Genomic DNA, 19,051 nt, shown 5'->3' on the forward strand with positions numbered 1-19,051 from the left:
TATTTCCTGTTGGCAGGGCCCGAGTTCCCAGCCCAGGTAGCGGCTACAAGGAAGGAAGGGCCTCACAGCCAAGCCAGCTTTGCGCAGGGCGCAGAGTCCTCACCCTCTGAGGCGCAGGTAGGGTGCCCAGGACCTATCGGGTCGCGTAAGGGACGGAGGAGGAGTGGGGGGAAAGCAGGGGTGCGCTTCTGCGGCCCAGGCTCGAAGCCCGGGCTGGGGGCAAGGCGCTGCGGGGAGGGCGCGCAGAGCCAGGGGGCCAGAGGCGCAGCCCGGCTCTCCAGACAGGAACAGGGGCAAGGGCAGGGGCACTGCGCGGCGTGGCACGGCCGGCTCAGGCCCCTCTCCTCCGCGCCCCCGTTGCTGAACGGGCGCGCTGCCAGGCTGGGCTTCCCGGAGCCCGGGCGAGGCTTTGCGTACCCAGGGAGGGTCCCCTTTTGCCCATACTCGGCTTCTCGATGGGGGGTGCGCGGCGCAGGGTGGCCAGAGAGCCGTGGGGCAAGGTGCGGCCCCGAGGCCAGGCAGGGGCGAGGCGCACCATTTCGCGGGGGGCAGAGGGCTTCGGACCAAGCAGCCCCAAGTCCGGTGGGGGGCATTGGGGCGGGGCGGGATCCAGGACTACGGCCGCGGTTGGAGTCATTGCCTCCGGCCAGGGCGGCTCCGCTCTGCTTCCCCCTCCTCCTCCTCCTCCTTTTTCTTCTTCTCCTCCTTCCTCTCCTCCCCTTTCTGGTTTTCCTCCTCCTTCGGCCCGCAGTGCCTCCCGCCTTCCTCTGATCAGACGGCATGGCCCAGTCCCTGGAGCCCGGTAAGTGATGGTGGCGGGGGCCGGGAGGGGGTAGGAGGAAAGAAGGAGCGGGATGCTGGGTGGGAGAAGGAAAGAGGGGGGCCGACCTTGAGGCGGGGAAGTCCTGCGCGATGGAGAGAAGGCTGAAGGACCCTCTGGTGTTGTAGGTCTCGTTCCACAGTCTCGGCTGGGAGTGAGTGGGATGGCAGTGGGAATTACCCGGGTTGGAGTTGCCCGAGGTCAGGGTTTGGGTGCGGGGCGGCCCCGCAAAGTGGAGCTTCCTTCCCCTTCCCCTCCCGCTCCCAGGCCCTTCTCTCAGCCTTGCCTGTTTTAGCTGGGATCCTGCGGCCGCACGCGCCGCGCCCCGCCCCTTTCCCTCCGCAGGCCGCTGCACCTGCCGGGTCTGGGGCTAAGTAGCATTTAGGGACCCAGAGAGGTCTGCCAGGTGTAGGGAAACAACGGTTGCCAGGCACTCAACCGTGCCTTGTGTAAAACCTGTGAGATCTGGGACCCGCTTTGAGTAAGCTCAAGTTTGGAGTTGTTTCAGAAGAGGCCACATTGAGATGGTGTAGATGTAAGATTACTCAGAGGCCGGGGCATAGACCAAATGACCTCCTCTTCAGGTGTGTGTGGGTATGGGTAGGGTCCTTCACCCCTCTCTTAGACATCCTGGACAGTCAGAGGCTCACAGCTTTGAATATCCCGTTGGCCTTTTTTGCCCACAGCCCTCTCTAGCTTATTGACTCCCGCCTTGGACGTGGTTGAGCTCAGTGGGAATTCTGAGGGCCAGAGGAGGCTGGCCTTGAGAGCCTGAGGAAGCTGGCCCAGAGCTGTTGTTGACTAAGTCTTGCTTTTTACAAGCTGCAGAGCCCCTGGTGTGATTGGAAGCCTGGCCTCTGCTTACCATTAAGCAAGTCTGGGGAAACGAAGAGAAACGGAGGCCTTGGGAGGGTTTTTCTGAACTACTACTCCAAGTCTGTGGATCCTGTCTGACATTGTATCCTTGAAGATGAGATGACTAGCTTTGGGTTATCTCCATGTGATGGATCCTAGATCTCTTAAGGGCCAGGTGGTCCACCCTCTTCCCCCCTCCCCCACCTTTTTACTGAGTCTGAGGCCCAGCAAGAGGCTTGATGGGATTTCCCCAGAGTTACTTAGGTAGTGACTGAGCAAAGTGGGATTGGAACCCGAATACTCAGACTTCAAATCCAGTACTCTTTCTCCTGTGAGCTGGCAGGCTGCCTGACACATAGTACACACTTAATAAATGTGTGGTATTGAATTGAAATAGAGATGAGGCAGTTGAGTTCACTAGAGGATAAATTCCTCCCTTGCCCTTCAAGTGTTAATGCTGGGAGGTAATTAAGTTATTAAAATGTGCTGCTGAGTGCCTTTGTCAGGAGTCACCCTGTGGTGTGCATCGGGCTAAGCATAGCTGACATACTCAGGCTAGAAAGGACAGTGAAAAGGGGGCTCGACCCTGGGTGAGACCTGCATGGTGTTGGTGAGGCAGGGCAGGGTGCCTTTCTAAAAATGGTGGGGTGTCTGGGTCACTCTGACTCCCAGCTTTCCAGAGCAGGATGATGTTAGGCAGGGCCTTTCTGCCTCACTCCCAAGCAACAGCTTCCCTAGATAAGGAAGAGGGCAATAGTAGTGTCTATCCAAGTCTTCTAGATCCCTGTTAAAGGTTATTTAATGGCTCTTTGTGATGGAAGGGAAAAGCTAACCTTCAGAGCTCTAATAGGTGATTCCTAATCCTTTGAAACTGATTTCCCACTCTTCCCCCTTCCCCTTTAGGCTCAATTTCTTTCTGTTACCTCTCAGGTTCCTGATAGCAGTGCTTCTCCCAACATCTAGCTTCTCTGCCCCTCTCAGTGAAATCTCTTTCCCTCTCTGTCTCCTCTTCTGCCGGCTCTGCAAGATCTCATTCCCCAAGTTCATAACAAATAAGAGCTGTCCAACAGTAGAATGAGCTTCCTTGTTAGATATTGAGTTCTCCATTACTGGAGATGTTTGCATGCCTTTGCAGTATGTGAGCTCCTTGAGGGCAGGGGGAAGCCTCACTTTTTGTCTTTGCATCCCCAGTGCTGAATACATCCTTAAACATGTTTGTTGCTTTAGGTGAAATTAATCCCTTAGGTGCTATCAACAACTGACATTTTTATAACACGAATATTTGTACAATTCTTTACATTGCCATGTGTCAGCCTCACAACAACCTCAAGAGGTAAGTAGGTACTAGTTATTATCATCCCCCATTTTTTGTTCAGTCACTTTTCAGTTGTGTCTTGACTCATTGTGACCCCATTTGGGTTTTTCTTGGCCGAGATACTGTAGTGGTTTGCCATTTCTTTCTCTAGCTCATTTTATTTTATTTTATTTTTCATTTTTAAAAAAATTTTTTAATTTTAATTTTGAATTATCAACAATCATTTCCATAAGCTTTTGAGTTTTAATTTTTCTCCTCCCCTCCCTCCCTAAGACAGTGCACAATCTGATATAAGCTATACATATATATTCCTATTAAACATATTTTTCTTCAACTCATTTTACAGATGAGAAAACTGAGGCAAACAGGGTTAAGTGACTTGCCCAGGGTCACCCAGCTAGTAAAAGTTTGAGGCTGGATTTGAACTCAGGAAGATGAGTCTTGCCGACTTCAGGCCTGGTGCTCTATCCACTGTACCACCTAGCTGCCCCCCTCTTCCCCAAATTACAGATGAATAAATGGAGGCTCAGATAGGTTATAAGTGCTGCCTGTTGCCACATAGCCAGAAAAGGTGGTACCATAGTTATTATCATTCTTGATTTACAGATGAATGGAGGCTCAGATAGTACCTGTGCTTTGCCATTGCCACTTAGCTAGAAAAGGTCAGTCAGATTTTGAAGCTCAGACTTCTTGATTCCAAGTCCAGCACTCAATTCACTTCGCCTCAGTGCCTACCTCTCCATGTGGTAATCTCCACACATCCTTTTGCCCCAGTGTTCCTTCCTCTTAGGGGCAAAGAAAGTTACCTGTGTTGGCTAATGGTACAGTACAAGATTTTATTGGGCACAACTTAATGGCTGAGATTCTATCATCTAGTCATTCAACAAATATTTAATTAAGCACTTCTGATATACTAGGCACTGTACAAAGGCAAAAACAATGACAAAAAACCCCCAGTGCCGAATATGTCCTTAAACATGTTTGTTGCTTTAGGTGAAATTAATCCCTTAGGTGCTATCAACAACTGATATTTTTATAACATGAATATTTGTACAATTCTTTACGTTGCCGTGTGTCAGCCTCACAACAACCTCAAGAGGTAAGTAGGTACTAGTTATTATCGTCCCCCATTTTTTGTTCAGTCACTTTTCAGTTGTGTCTTGACTCGTTGTGACCCTTAGGGGTTCTATTGGAACCTTTATGTTCTTATGTTCTATTGGAAGGGAAGAGCCTACTCACAGAAAAGAGAAGGGTGTTTGAGTCTTCTTGGCAAGGGATGTTGAGAGCCTGAGCTAGGATTTTGGCCCAGGGAATGGAGTTCCAAATTCTCTCCCTCCCTGCTCCCATTGAGAAGGCAAGCAATTTGACATACGTTATACATGTGTAGTCATGCAAAACACATTTCCATGTAAGTCATTCTGTGAAAGAAAACAGACAACCCCCCCCCAAAATAACCTCAAGAAAAATAAAGTAAAGAAAAGTATCTCTGATCTGCATTCAGGCTTTCTCTGGAGATGGACAGCACCTTTCATCCTAAGTCCTACGGAATTGTCTTGGATCATTGTATTGCTGAGAATAGCTAAGTTATTAATAGTAAATCATACAATATCGCTGTCACTGTGTACAATGTTCTCTTGATTCTGCTCCTTTCACTTTGCATCAGTTTGTGTAAGTCTTTCCAGGTTTTCTGAGCATCCTGCTCATAATTTCTTAAAGCACCATAGTATTCCATCACAATTATATACAACTTGTTCAGCCATTCCCCAATTGATGGGCATCCCCTCAATTCTTTGCCCTCAGAAAAGAGCTGCTATAAATATTTTTGTATGCATAAGTCCTTTTCCTTTTTTTTTTTTTATTGTTTAGTCAAAGGGTATACATGGTTTTATAGCCCTTCGGGCATAGTTCCAAATTGCTCTCCAGAGTGGTTGAATCAGTATACAACTTCACCAATAGTACATTAATGTTTTAATTTTCCCATATTCCCTCAAACATTTGTCATTTTCCTTTTCTATCAGATTAGCCAATCTGACAAGTATGAGGTAGTAGCTCAGAGCTGCTTTAATTTGCATTTCTCATCAATAGTGATTTAGAGGATTTTTTCATATAACTATAGGTAACTTTGATTACTTTGTCTGAAAACTGCCTGTTCCTATCCTTTGATAATTTATCAATTGAGGAATGGTTCTTATTTCTATAAATTTGACTCAGTTTTCTATGTTTGAGAAATGAAGTCTTTATCAGAGAAACTCACTATAAAATTTTTTTTCACAGTAGTGATTACCAACTATGTGTTTCCCTCCATCTTACTTTCCCCATTTATCCTACTCTTTTTACCCTATCCATTCTCAACAGTGTTTTACTTTTGATTTTTACTTCCTCCAAACTGCCCTCCCTTCTGTCAGCTCCCCTGCTCTTCTCTTAACCTTTTCCCTTCCTCTTTTCTGTACAGTAAGAGAGATTTCTATGCCCCACTGTGTATATTATTCCCTCTTTGAGGCAATTCTGATGAGAGTAAGATTCATCTGCCCCCCTCCACACTTCCCCCATTTTCCTACTGGGGTGTGACATGGAAGGAAGGGTGGCTCCTGTCCCTTCCCCCCTCCCTGTTTCCTTTACCTGATGGGTAATAGAAAGTGGCTCTTTGCTTTTGAGTGAAATTCCTGGATCCAGAAGCATGGTCCCAGAAGGGGCATTTTCAGTAGACGAGCATCTTCTATTTTTTGTTTCATATTTAAAAATTGCTTCTTTGTCCTCTTGCCTGGGCATTCTGGGGCTTCAGAGCCCAGATTGACAGCTTTGTATCTAAGCCTATGGCCCATATGATATGGACATATGGGAGGGATGAGGAGCTTATCCCTTCTTTTGGGGAGAGCTTATACCTTAACCCTATTCACCCCTAGAGTGAGGGTAAGTTAGGGAGTGAGAATGTCAATAGATCTCTTAACTGCCTTACTGGGGAGGGTGCAATTGAGGTGTCACTTGGGACATATTCAGGGTATATTTCTTCGTTTAGCCTGGAGTCAGGAAGACCCGAGTTCAAATCAAGCCCTGGACATTTCCTAGCTGTGTGACCCTGGGCAAGTCACTTCACTCTGTTTGCCTCAGTTTCCTCACCTGTAAAATGAGCTGGAGAAGGACATGGCAAACCACTCCAGGATCTCTGCTAAGAAAACCCCAAATGGGACCATGAAGAGTCAGACATGACTGAAACAACTGAACAATAACATATGGAAGCAGTAAGATAGCTGTTGCTTAGTGTAACTTCCTCCTGTACCCACTCTTTCCTTACCTCCCATCAGAATGGCCTTGCTGGTGTGACAAAGTGTCAGGTACAGATTAGCCCATGTCCAAGGCCTGAAAGATGGCACAGTGTAAAGGGGGATGTGGAATCAGAAGCCCTTCTGATTTTGAATCCCAACCCTTCAAGTTATTTGCTGGACCTACTATGTTCCAAGTGCTTCACAAATATTGTCTCATAGCAACAATCTTGGAAAGCAAGTGCTATTATGATACCTATTTTATGATTGAAGAGACTGAGGCAGACAGGGTAAGTGACTTGCCCAGGATCACACAGCTAGTAAATGTCTGAGACTAGATTAGAACTCAGGTCGGCCTGACTCCAGGCCCAGTGTACTACCTACTTCAGCACCTAACTTCTCTGGGCCTGTTTCCTCCTCTGTGAAATAAAGTGACCTCTAAGATCTCTTCAAGCTTTAAAACTATGATCCTTTAACAGGTAGATTTATTATCAAAATGGGAAATCATGGACTCAGCTAGAAGATGGATCCTGATTCTCCCTGTTATCAGTGTCCCTCTTCCCCAAACTTGGGGTTTACCTTAGATATATTTGTTTTTACTTCTCTGTCTACACAGAGAGACTGTCCTTCAAGGCACAGTCTTCGGTGTCCCTGTCACCTAGCACAATAGTAGGAATTTTGTAAATCATTGTTCAGTGAATGAATGAATGAATGCATGGAGATGCACAACTTTGGTGCTGCTGCTTCTCAGTCAATAAATACTTATTAAGCACCTATTTTTGTGCCAGGTACTGTGCTAATCACTGGGGGTACAAAAAAAAAAGGCAAAACCAAGGCCTTACCCTCAAGGAATTCCCAGTCTAATGGGGGAGGCAACATGAAATAAGTATGTACAAACAACCTCTTTATGGGATAGCTGGAGATAATGAACAGAGGAAAATCCCCCGAATTGGGGGGGATGGGAAAAGCCTTCTTGTAGACCCTACAGGGGTGTCGAACTCAGCCAGCAAAACTCTCAAGTGTGGCAGAACCAGATTAAAATGTAACCAGGAAATGTTTAAGAAAATAAATAAAAATGTAATGTAACAAATAATGTTCACTTGTGGTTTTCTAAGTCATTGTGTCACCTGCAAGGATCCCTTTCTATTTGAGTTTGACATCACTGCTGTAAAGAATGGGATTTTTGTTGGGACTTGTAGGAAGTCAGGTAAGCCAAGAGTTGGTGGTGATGAGGAAGGGCATGGGGGTAGAATGTTGGACTTGGAATCAGGAAGACCTAAGTTCAAATCCTTCCTCAGACACTTCACAGTTGTGTGACCTGGGCAAAATACTTATCTTCTCCTAGCCTCAATTTCTTTATCTGTAGATTGGGAATATAGCAGTACCTGTCTTACCGGGTCGTGGGGACCAAATGAGATAGCACATGGAAAGTGCTTGGCAAACCCTTATGTGCTATAATTATTTGGGCACCCCTGTCATAAATAACAGCTTTGGAAACCAAGGAGGGAGAGTGGGGACTTAAAAAGGAGAGATTGTGGAAAGCAGGTCTCTGGGATAACTTTTTCTGCATTTTGCAGCTTCAGGCTTTCTGTGCTGTCTTTAAGGGGCAGAACAAGAATCCAGGACCAGAGTTAGGGGCATTTGCCTTTTAAGTTCAGACATGTGGGCATTGTTCTAATAGTGTACTTTTTTCAGTGGGGCTGCTACCTGACAGCTAGGCTGGAAGGCTCTTACCTTTCTGTGGGTGTCACCTTAACTGAATTTTTCCTGTTCTTTATGTTAATTAGAATAAAGGCTTATCTACTGATTGTTAAGTCTATGGACAGCACTCTAGGAAAATCCTGGGAAATGGAGACCCAGATAGGAAGGGTCTAGAGACTGTAGCCTCTAAAATATTTTAGGATAACCCTAAGGCTATCTGGTAGGTATTGAGGATGAGAAAATCAGATTTATAGCTGGAAGGGACTCCCTCATGTTATAGCAGAGGAAATTGAGGCCTAGAAATGGTTAAGTGACTTGGTCAAGGTCACACAAAAAGTGATAGAGCCAGAATTAAAAGCCATATCTTCTGACTCCAACTCCAAGGCTATATTTACTACACTGGCTGCTAGGTGGCTCGGTGGATAAGAGCACCTAGTCTGTAGTCAGGAAGACCTGAGTTCAAATATAGCCTCAGACACTAACTGTGTGACCCTGGGCAAGTCCCTTTTTTTTTTTCAATTTATTTTATTAATTTATTTTGATTTATCAACAATCACTTCCATATGCTTTTGAGTTTAAAATTTTTCTCCCCCTTCCTCCCCACCACCCTCCCCAAGATGGTGCACAATCTGATATAGGCTATACATTTACATTCCTATTAAACATATTTTCACATTGGTGAAGTTGTAAGTAAAAATTAAGACCAATAGGAGGAACTATCAGAAAGAGGAAACAAAACTCAACAGAAGAGAAAAAAAAGATAGCAATTCAACTTTCACAGTTATGATTACTATCTGTGTCTTTTTCTCCATCCTTTTCCCCCCTTGTTTATGCTTTTCTTTCTCCTTTCTCCTTTCCCCCCCCTCACTAGTGTTTTGCTTTTGACCACTGCCTCCTTCAGTCTCTCCTCACTTCTATTATCCCTTTCCCTTTTCTTCCCCTTTGCCCTTACTGCTTCTTCTCTCCCTTTTATCCCCCCCTCCCTTTTCTTTTCTTTCCTGTTTTCCCTCCTACTGCCTATAGGGCAAGTTAGATTTCTATACCTAACAGTGTTCACCCCCCTCTCTTCTTTCCCTTTGCTGTAATAGGATTTTCTGTCTTTTCCTGTAATGTAATTCACCCTTGTCTGCCTCCTCCTTTCTCAGTACATTTTCTAAGATCAGACTACTCCACTTAGTTGGATCCATTTAAGCCACTTGATTAGATTTTTTTTTTATCTTTACATCAAAGTCAACTAATATCCACCCCCTTTATTTATACTCCTTTTACATGGTGTAATAACAATACAGTTCTCAAGAGTTGCAAGTGTCATCTTCCCTTGTAGGGATGTGAACAGTCTGCCCTTACGAACAACATTTTGTATCTTTCTGTCCCATTTACCTTTTTATATCTTTCTTGAATCTTGTATTTGAAGATCAAAATTTTTGTTGAGCTCTGGTCCTTTTATCAGGAAGGTTTGGAAGTCCTGCATTTTGCTGAGTATCTGTCTCTTCCCTTGAAAAATCATGTTCATTTTTGCAGGGTGGTTGATCCTTGGCTGCAATCCAAGCTCCTTTGCCTTATGGAATATCACGTTCCACGCCATGCGGTCTTTTAATGTAGAAGCTGCAAGGTCCTGTGTAATCCTGACTGTGGTTCCATGATATTTAAATTGTTTCTTTCTGGCTGCTTGCAGCACCATCTCTTTCATCTGGTAATTTTGGAATTTTGCTGTTATATTCCTTGGTGTGGTCAATTTGGGATCTCTTTCAGGTGGTGAGCTGTGTATTCTTTTTATGGTTATTTTACCTTCTGGTTCTAGGACTTCAGGGCAGTTTTCCTTTATGATTTCCTGAAAGATTCTGTCCAGGCTCTTTTTTTCATCATGATTTTCAGGTAGTCCAGTGATTTTTAAATTGTCTCTCCTGGATCTATTTTCCAGGTCGGTTGTTTAACTGATGTGGTATTTTATGTTTTCATCTATTTTTTCATTTTTTTGTTTCTGTTTGACTGATTCTTACTCTCTCATAGAGTCATTAGTTTCCATTTCTCCAATTCTAGTTTTTAACAGATTGTTTTCTTCTATTAGTTTTTGTACTTCCTTCTTCAATTGGCCAATTGTGTTTTTAAGGGATTTGTTTTCTTCAGTGTACTTTTTTTCCAGTTTGGCAATTGTGTTTTTTAGGGACTTGTTTTCTTCAGTGTACTTTTTTTCCAATCGGCCAATTGTATTTTTGAAGGACTCTTCTACCTCTCTCATTAGACTTTTAAAATCCTTCTCGAGCTCTTCTAAGAAGGCTTTTTGGGCTTCAGACCAGTTCATATTTCCTTTTGATGTTGCAGATGTGGGTTTGTTGACAATGTTGTCCTCTTCAGAATTTCTGTCTTGATCTTCTCTCTTCTCATAATATGAATCTATGGTACGTTTCTTTTTACTCATGGTGTTTCTTTATTCTCTGGCCTTTAAAGAGATTGAGCTCTCCTGCTGGGGAACAGAGAGCACTGACCTAAGCTTCTTGTGTTGGGAGCCTAGGTCTTGGTCACTGGCTTTGTGTGCTGTGGCCTCTTATGTTGGCAAATGGAGGCTATAGGGTTTTGGCAGCTTACCTCATGTTGGGCTGGAATCAGCAGCACTGGAACTTTCAGGCAATTCTAGGTTGCCTGCTTTTCCTTTCCTTTAGCTTTCTTCAGCTCCTTTTAGATGGGTGCTGCAGGGTGTTTATCTGCCTGGGGCCCCTTGCAATGCTGCCTCCCTCGTTTCTGCTAATGCACTGGGAGATTCCTTTGTGGTAGAGTGCCTAGACACCTGGTGGTTTTCTGAGCTGATTTCCGCCCATTTCCCCCACCTTCACTGAGGCACTCAGAGGTCCAGGTGTTGGTGTTTGCCTGCTCTACCACCTGGGCTTCAGGATCTCCTCCTGGTTGACAGTTGGAGGCCGTAGGGTTCTGACAGCTTACCTGGTTTTGGGTTGGAATCAGCAAGGCTGGGACTTTAGGAAGACTCTAGGTTGCTTTCTTCAGCTCCTTTCAGATGAATGCTGCAGGGTGCTTATCCACTTGGGGTCCTTTGTAGTGCTGCTTCCCTTATGTTTGCTGAGGCACTGGGAGACCCGTTTGCTGGGCTGCTGCACTGCTGTTCCCTTTCTTTCTTCTAGGTTAGCTGTTCCAGGTTTTTTTTTTCCTGGGGTGATATTTTCTGGGTTTTCAGAGGTTGATAGGGGAGGGTGTGAGTGACTACCTTTTTACTCCGCCATCTTGGCTCCCTGAAGCGGAAGTCCTTGGGCAAGTCTCTTAACCCTGTTTGCCTCAGTTTCCTCATCTGTAAAATGAGCTGGAGAAGGAAATGGCAAAACACTTTAGTATCTCTGCCAAGAAAATCTGAAATGAGGTCACAAAGAGTTGGACCTGACTAAAACAACTGAACAACAAAAGATCAGGACTATTGTCTGATCCTGGATTTCCTCCAGTAATCCCAACATCTGGAAAAGCGAGAATCAATTCCTCTCCGGTACCTGCTTCTGTCGTTACCCAGCTCTTTTACCCAGCTCTTTTACCTAGCTCTTTACCTAGCTCTTTTCCAGTCTTCTGACTCCTTCCTTCCCAACACACATTCTTTGATCCAATGGTACTGGCCTCCTGGCTACTCTACAAACAAGAGTCTCCATCTGTTGGCTTGGAGCATTTTCTCTCACTCTTCTCCTCTGACAACTGACCTCCCTGGCTTCCTGTAAGTCCCAACTAAAATCTCGCCTCCTATAGAAAGCCCCAACCCCTTTTAATTCCAGTGCCTTCTCTCTGTTAATTATTTCCTTTTTTACTATATATGGCTTGCTTTGTATAGATTTGTTTGCATGTGCTCTCTTGTTAGATTGTAAGCTCCTTGAGGGCAGGGACTGTCTCTTGCCTCTTTTTGTGTCTTCAATGATTCTGACAGTGTCTGGCACATAATAGGCATTTAATAAATAGTTATTGAACTGAATTGCATTGCTAAAAAGTACCTTTGTAGGATAAGACTTATCACAGTACCTGGCTTTAATATTTATTGGGTTGAATTACTAAAAAGAACCTTTGTGGGGTGGTGTTTAGCAGAGTGCCTGGCATATAGTAGGTGCTTAATAAATGTTTACTGACTGACAGGCAGTGGAAAGAATGCTTCACTTGGATCCCCAGGATCTAAATCCTGGGTCTGCCACTTACTCTGTGATCTTAGACGAATCATTTCACTTTCCTGAGCCTTGTTTTCCTTTTCTGTAGAATGAGAGGGTTGAGCTGGATGACCTTCGGGGTCCCTTCAGCTTTAGAGCTACGATCCTATGAGTTCAGTTTTCTTTCTATGATGTTGCATCATTTAAATCATTGAGTGAATAAATAGAACACCTCCCCTTCCCCCACTTCCCAGTTGCTTGTTGTCTGAAAATCAAACTGTTTTTGAAACAGCTGGGAGAGCCCGATGACAGTAATCTCTTGGTGGATGAAGCAGGGCAGAGGCATGAGGATCACATATACACCCTCTAATACTGCTGCATGCTTTCGAAAATTATTATGTGAGCCCTGAAAAGAGGCCTCTTGATTGGACACAGGGAGGTGACTCAGGCTTCAGGCAGTGCTGAGGCTGGGGCTTCCTCAGTAAACACCTGACACCTCCCTTTCCTTCGTTTCCTCCCCTTTCCCAATGGCCTCTCCTTTGGATGCCAGCGGCACCCCGGAACCAGCTGGCCACTACATTGTTATAACACAGGCCCCGCAGCCATTTATGCCAGCAGGGTTCTTTATAGTGCTTCTCTTTTGTTCTTTCAAGCCAGTTCTCTGCTTCAAGGGCAGGTGAAGAGTGGCGTTATAAGCACAAAAGGGGGTGATTTGAATCAGAGCTGGGTTATACGAGGGAAAAATGGGAGGCAGTGTGGTGCAGTGGAAGCTTGCCACTAAGTCAGGAAGACATGAGTTTCAGTTTCCCCTCTGACACATTTTTGCTGGTTGTTTGACCCTGAGCAAATAATTTAACCAACCAACAAGTGTTTAGTGAGTGCTTACTGTGTTCCAGACTCTGTGCTAAGGGCTGGGGGCACAAATAAAGGTAAAAAAAAATCCCTTCCCTCAAAGAGCTCACATTTTAATGAGGGGGCATCATGCAAATAACTATGTACACACAAGAAATAGGTGAATGGGAGGTAATCTCGGAGGGCAGGTGATACCAGTAGAGAGATAGGAAAGGTTTCTCGAAGAAGGTAGCATTTTAGCTGAGTCTTGAAGGAAGCCAGGGAAGGCAGGAGTTGGCATGGGGGATAGCCAGTGAAAATGTCAGGAGTTGAGAGATGGAATATTTTGTTTGAGGAACCCGAAGGAGGCTAGGGTCCCTGGATCAATAGAGTATGTGGAGAAGAGTGAGGTGTGAGAAAATTGGAGAGGTAGCCAGGGGGCAAGTGAAGAAGAGCTTTAAATGTCAAATAAAAGAGTTTATATTCGATCGTGGAGATATTAGGGAACCATTGGAGTTTATTGATGGGGAGGAGGTGGTGACATGGTCAGACTTGGGGTCTGGCTTTGGGAAAATCACTTTGGCAGCAGAGTGGTGGATAGATTGAAGTGGAGAGAGATTTGAAGGAGGGAGCCCAACCAGCAAGTGATGAGGACCCATACTAAGAGTGTGGCTGTTTGAGTAGAGAGAAGGCATGTATAAGATCAATGTTGTGAAGGCAAAAATAAGATTGGATATTTGGGTAAGTGTGTGTGAAGTTGGGATTGACCTGGAGGTTCCAAACCTGAGTGACTAACTATAGCGATGGTGGTGTCCTCTGCAGTAAATGAGAAGTTCTGAAGGGGCGTTTTGGGGAAAAGAATAAGTTGTAGTATGTCCATGTTTGAGGTTGAGATGCCTACAGGACATTCATTTTGAGATGACCAAAACAGTGGCTAATTGTCTTAGATAGGTAGATTTGGGAATCATCCACAGAGAGGTAATAACTGATGAGATCTGTATGATAAAGTGCTTAGTACAGCGTCTGGCACATAGTAGGGATGATATAAATCCATCTTTCCTTCCCATGGGAGCTGATGAGATTACCAAGTGAGATAGTATGAAGTGAAAAGAAAAGTGAGCCCAGGACAGAACCTTTGGGTTAGCAGGGGCAAACATCTATGACTAAATTGGAGACTGGTAGTTGACTTGCATTGAGAGAGGGAATTTCCAGTACCAATAAAATCATGGGTCATGGGATCATAGATTTAAGGCTGGAAGGTATCTTAGAGAATGTTGATTTCAATCCCTTCATTTTACAGATGAGGTAACTGAAGCACAGAGGGGTTATATGACTTAGTCAGGGTCATATAGCTAGGAAGTATCCGAGGTGTGATTTGAACCCAGCCCTTCCTGAGTCCAAGTCCAAGGCCCTATCCACTATGCCTTTCTGGCTCTCCTGCTCCAGTCCAAGAAAAGAGAGGGAAGAAATATAGGTGGCCAGCTGGATTTTGGCACTGACAGCCTGTGCTGCTGGATAGACTGAAGGGAATAGTCTGGCTTCTGCGCTGACAATTGGTGCCTCTGCCTTGAACTGATCCAAAGAGCAGGAAGCCTAAGAGGGTTGACAGCATCAGCTCATGACTGTGTACATAAGGGTTTAAAGAAGGTTTCAGGGAAAGGCTCTCAACCACCAGAGAGAGCTGGCATGGGAGCATCCAGGTAGGGAGGGGGGCTCACTGTGGAAGTCACAGAGCTGTTGAGCTGCTCAGATCCCGGTGGAGGAGAGAAGTCAGAGCAGACCTGTGCAGCCGTAGCGAAGGCAGGAGTGGGGGCAGACTAGTAGAGCGTGGGGGCAGCAGCGTCAGGGCTCACCGTGGCCCGCTTTCTGCCTGGCTCTCTCTGGCTTTCAGTTGATTGGGCAACGAGGAGCCTACACCTCCCTTACAGTGTGGAGCAAGAGGAGAGATGAGTTCCCTTTTTGAAAGGGAAGCCACACCACCCCCAGTGCCTCTGAGGGAGGTGCCCCAGTCATTAACCATGCCTGTGGTCCAGGATTTACTGGCAGCAGGGATGGGGGGGGCAGAGGACTTAGTTTTATACGGTCCAAACTCTTAAATATGTTGGACAAATTCTTCTAGATCCTCCTCCTCCCACCATCTGTGATTCAGGCTCTGTATTTAAGCCTGAAGACTCCAGTGTTAAATCAGCAGAGAAAACGGAGCTGTGGGTCTGTTCTGTGCTTTCATAAGCTTCCAGGAGGTGTTTAGGCCTTAGGAGGCACTCGGGCACTTTTCTTCCCTTGGGCTTGGTAGGCACATTTTATTATGGGGTTGGCCAAGCTGGGACATTACTAACACGCTTTATTGGAGGCCAGTGACAAGGGGGAGGGTATGGGTGCAGTGGGGTGGGATGGGACTGGGAATAAAAAAAGAAGTCCGGAGAGTGAGTGCTTGAGGAAATTTTCTCCCTGGTCACAGCACCTAGAGGAGCTGAGGAGCCCTGTAAATATTTCCTTCGAATTAAATTGGAGAATTTCCAGACAGGACTCTTCCTGCCGTCGCTCATTCTTACACAAATATACAAAGCAGGGGCCTCCCCCTGAACCAGTCCAATAGGGTGCTTTTGCCTATCCACTGGGCTTTGTGTTCTGGCATCCTCTCTCCCAGGGTCTCCTCCACTCTGGCTTGCTCAGGCTCAGCCTCCCTCTGGTCTTCTGGCCAGCAGCGGTGGGACTCAGGAACAAATCTCTCTGGGCTGCTTTGCTGGGATTGATTGGCCATGGATTCCTGTCCACCAGGCAGCACTTACTGTTCAGGTTGGTTCAATTTAGTTACAATATTGGATGGGTAGGGAGGATTTCAAAAATAATGTATGCAAAGAATAGGAGTGTGTATGAAGAGTGCCATGTAATTGTCTGCTACTGGGGTCAGAGACTTTTGCCAAGAGGTCATTGGGATTGAAAGTTCACTCCTTCCTAGGATGGGGGACCTTACAGAACTTTGTGGCAGCTTGGCTGGGGATTTAGCTCCCTCATTTTACAAGGAAATTGATTTGCCCTAAGAGTCACACAGGCAGATTTCTAACCCAGATCCTCTTGACCCAAACTCTTAATTTTCTTTGTAATAGACTGTGCTGCCACACTGTAGTTTAAAATGAGGAAGTGAAAGAAATGAGGTTCATTCTAGGTCTGTCCTCAGGGGCATTGATTCCCGAAGACTGGCCGGTGTCATATGTAAGAGATAGAGTTGCATTAATAATTGACTGAAGCCTTCTTCCCGATTATTGGCCAGTAAGTCATCAAGAGACAGGAGTGAGCAAATAAGGAAGGATTTAGCTTCTCTGGAGGTTACAGAATGAGGAGTCCTTGTTAAACCTCAACCCTTGGAGGTTATCAACTGGCTACAGGCTCAGTATTCTTCATTGGCCACTGGCTTTTGCCGGGTCGGGGTGGGGGAATCTCAGGTATGTTGAAAAGTGTTACTAGGCTTGAGTTTCTTTATTTCTAAAGGAGTTGCTATGGATGCTATGAATGTAAAAAGATTCCCCTGCATCAAGAGCCACAGAGCTTGAGTTTGAATTCTAGCTGTCACTTACTAGCTCTGTGACCATGGACTAGTCCCTTAACCTCTCTGAGTTTCAATTTTCTCATCTGTAAAATGGAATCAATGATATGTGTCGTATCTTCCTGATGTAGATATTGTGAAGAGAGGTGTTGTGGTTTTGTGGAAAGAGCCCTGGTCCTGGAGTCGGGACCAGTTTGGGGGGCAGTTAAATGTCAGAGGACTGACTGGGACATGAGTCAGGAAGACCTAAGTTCAAATCCAGCCTCAGATACTTAGTAGCTGTGTGACTACCAAGTAAGTCACTTATGTCTGCTTCAGTTTCCTTATCTATAAAATGGGGATCATAATAGCACCTACCTCCCAGGGTTGTTGGGAACATCAGATGATATTTGTAAAGTGCCTTAGTACAGTGCCTCAAATGTAGTAGGCATTATATAAATGCTAGCTATTATTATTAACTGCAATTAGGAGACTGAGACTGGAATTGTGGCTTTCACTCTAACTTTGCAAGACTTTGGAAAAAACACTTCTAGTCTCCAGCTCCCAATCTGAGAGGCAGTGGGATGTGGAGTCAGGACAACCTGATTTCGGATTCTATCTCAAACATTTGTGAGCTGTGTGACCCTGTGTCCATAACATAACCTTTCTGTGCCTCAGTTTCAACTGTCTCATCTGTAAAATGAAAGCGTTGGACTGTTGCCCTCTCAAGTCCTTCCTAGCTGTCTATGACCAAATGAAATACTCGATATATAGTGTTATATAATTGCACAATACTTATGTTTTTGGAGACTGAGTCTCCCTAGCTCACTTAGACTGGAAAGACAGTCACTCATTGGTTTGATCCCAATGCTGACTGGCATGGAAGCTTTAACCCACTCTCTTTCTGACCTGGGCTGGTCACCCTCCTTACACAGCCTGGTCACCCTCTGATCCTCGTGGCTCACTGTATTAGTGTCAGACTTAGTGTAGAACCCCAATCAATCAACTGTAGCCCTACAGATGCCCAGAACTCCCAAACTGAAGGGGTCCATTAGCTTCAGCCTCTTCCAGTAGCAGAGATAACACGTGTGCCACCATATCTGGCCACCTTTCTTATTAGTAGAGACCTGTGCACAGAAGGTACTAACTAGACAATGCAATTTTCTTTGTTTCTCATCACCATCCTTGCCCAAGTTGTAAAATTAATTCTTCATTGCTTATCCATATTCATATGCTCTGTACAGTTCATAGACTGTATACAGAGATGAAATCTAGAGCTGAGAGGGCCCTCAGAGACTCTCTGGTCCAGCCCCTTCATTTTCAGATGAGGAAACTGAGGCCCAGAGTGGCTTGCTTGAACTCATATGCATAGTAGGTCTCAGACAAGATCAGAAGAAAAGAAGCTCTGGATTCTGTAGTTGACTTGAGGAAGCTAAAACATTAAGATCTTTTTTTAGCTCATGGTAACTGGATTTGGCACAGTACCTCCTCATCCATAATGTAGCTAAAAATGCCACATGGTAATGGGAGGAATGGGTTCTTTATTCCTGAGATCTGGAGGATGGGCCGGGGCGGGGGGACAGGATGAAGACAGATGCATGAGCAGTGGATAGCGATACAACCAGAGCACCTGGTGAGGGAAAGTCATTTCCATAGCTGCGCCCAGTGCAGGGTTCCAGAAATCCCAGGCACCAGAGGGATGGGGAAGGCCCCTGGCTCTTTTATTGGGGTGCCTGGATTTTTACTGAATTGTACCAGGAACTGCAAGAACTGTCTTAATTCTTCCTGCTGATGCTTGTTGGTTGGTGGGAGAAGGGACTCAACATGGTAATGTGGAGAGAAAACGATGGCACTGGGTCCAGAGAACTTGGGGTTAAATCCTGTTTGTTATTTGCCACCTGTGTGACTGGGAAACTCAATGACCCTCTCTTGTTAATTGACTTGGTTTCCTCCCCTTTAGAATAAGGGGGTGGACTGGAGGGCCTCTGGGCTTCCTTCTGCCTCTAAGCCTATGATCCCATAATCTATCGCTTAGCACAGCACCCAGCACATAGCAAGGGCTTGGTAAATACTTGTTGACTATAACCTGAATTGAAGCTATCTCTTTCACAGGCAGCACCAGTTGGAATGGGGACTTCCCTTTCGGATCCATTGACATCACATCCCTTGATTTAGCTCTGGCTGAGGCTGTGTTCCAGGAGGGAGGAGAAGAGAGGGAGGAGATGAGTACAAATAGGGAGGATTGGGGGAAGGCCAGCTGCTGACCAAGGGGGTTTTTACCAGTCATCATTTGGTTCAGGAAATGTCTCGGGCAGATGTGCCCCCTTCTCGAAGGATCTTTGGAGACCTGAGGGTGACCTGCAGGGACTTTAGGTTGCCTCTCAGCAGAAGGGAGGGGAATAAGCATTTATATAACACCTACTATGTGCCAGGCACTGTGTACTGCCAGGCCCTTTGCAAATATTATTTCATTTGATCATCCTTACAACAACTCTGTGAGGTGAGTGCTATTATTATCTCCATTTTATAATTCAGGAAACTGAGGCAGACAGAGGTTAAATTACTTGCCCTGAATCTCACAACTAGTATAGTAAGTATCTAAGGCTGGATTTGAACTCAAGT

At 45.4% G+C, this 19,051-nt stretch overlaps 1 protein-coding gene across 2 annotated transcripts in view; it reads left to right on the forward strand.

Annotated features, from left to right (window-relative positions):
• AMPD3 (adenosine monophosphate deaminase 3) overlaps positions 1-19,051 on the forward strand; it is a 71,369-nt gene continuing 52,318 nt past the window's right edge. Inside the window, exon 1 of one of the 2 annotated variants that reach the window (XM_021001963.2) lies at positions 1-117. Coding sequence is in view for 1 of the 2 variants with exons in the window: in XM_021001961.2 (XP_020857620.1) it covers positions 781-802 (22 nt within the window). In the remaining variant the exon portion in view is untranslated. Of the gene's footprint in view, positions 118-423; positions 803-19,051 lie in introns of those variants that run through there. The other variant, XM_021001961.2, reaches the window with a different exon arrangement.

Source organism: Phascolarctos cinereus, unplaced genomic scaffold (assembly GCF_003287225.1).
Source record: "Phascolarctos cinereus isolate Bilbo 61053 unplaced genomic scaffold, phaCin_HiC Scaffold_9;HRSCAF=440, whole genome shotgun sequence".
In the NCBI taxonomy this organism is placed as follows: Eukaryota; Metazoa; Chordata; class Mammalia; order Diprotodontia; family Phascolarctidae; genus Phascolarctos; species Phascolarctos cinereus.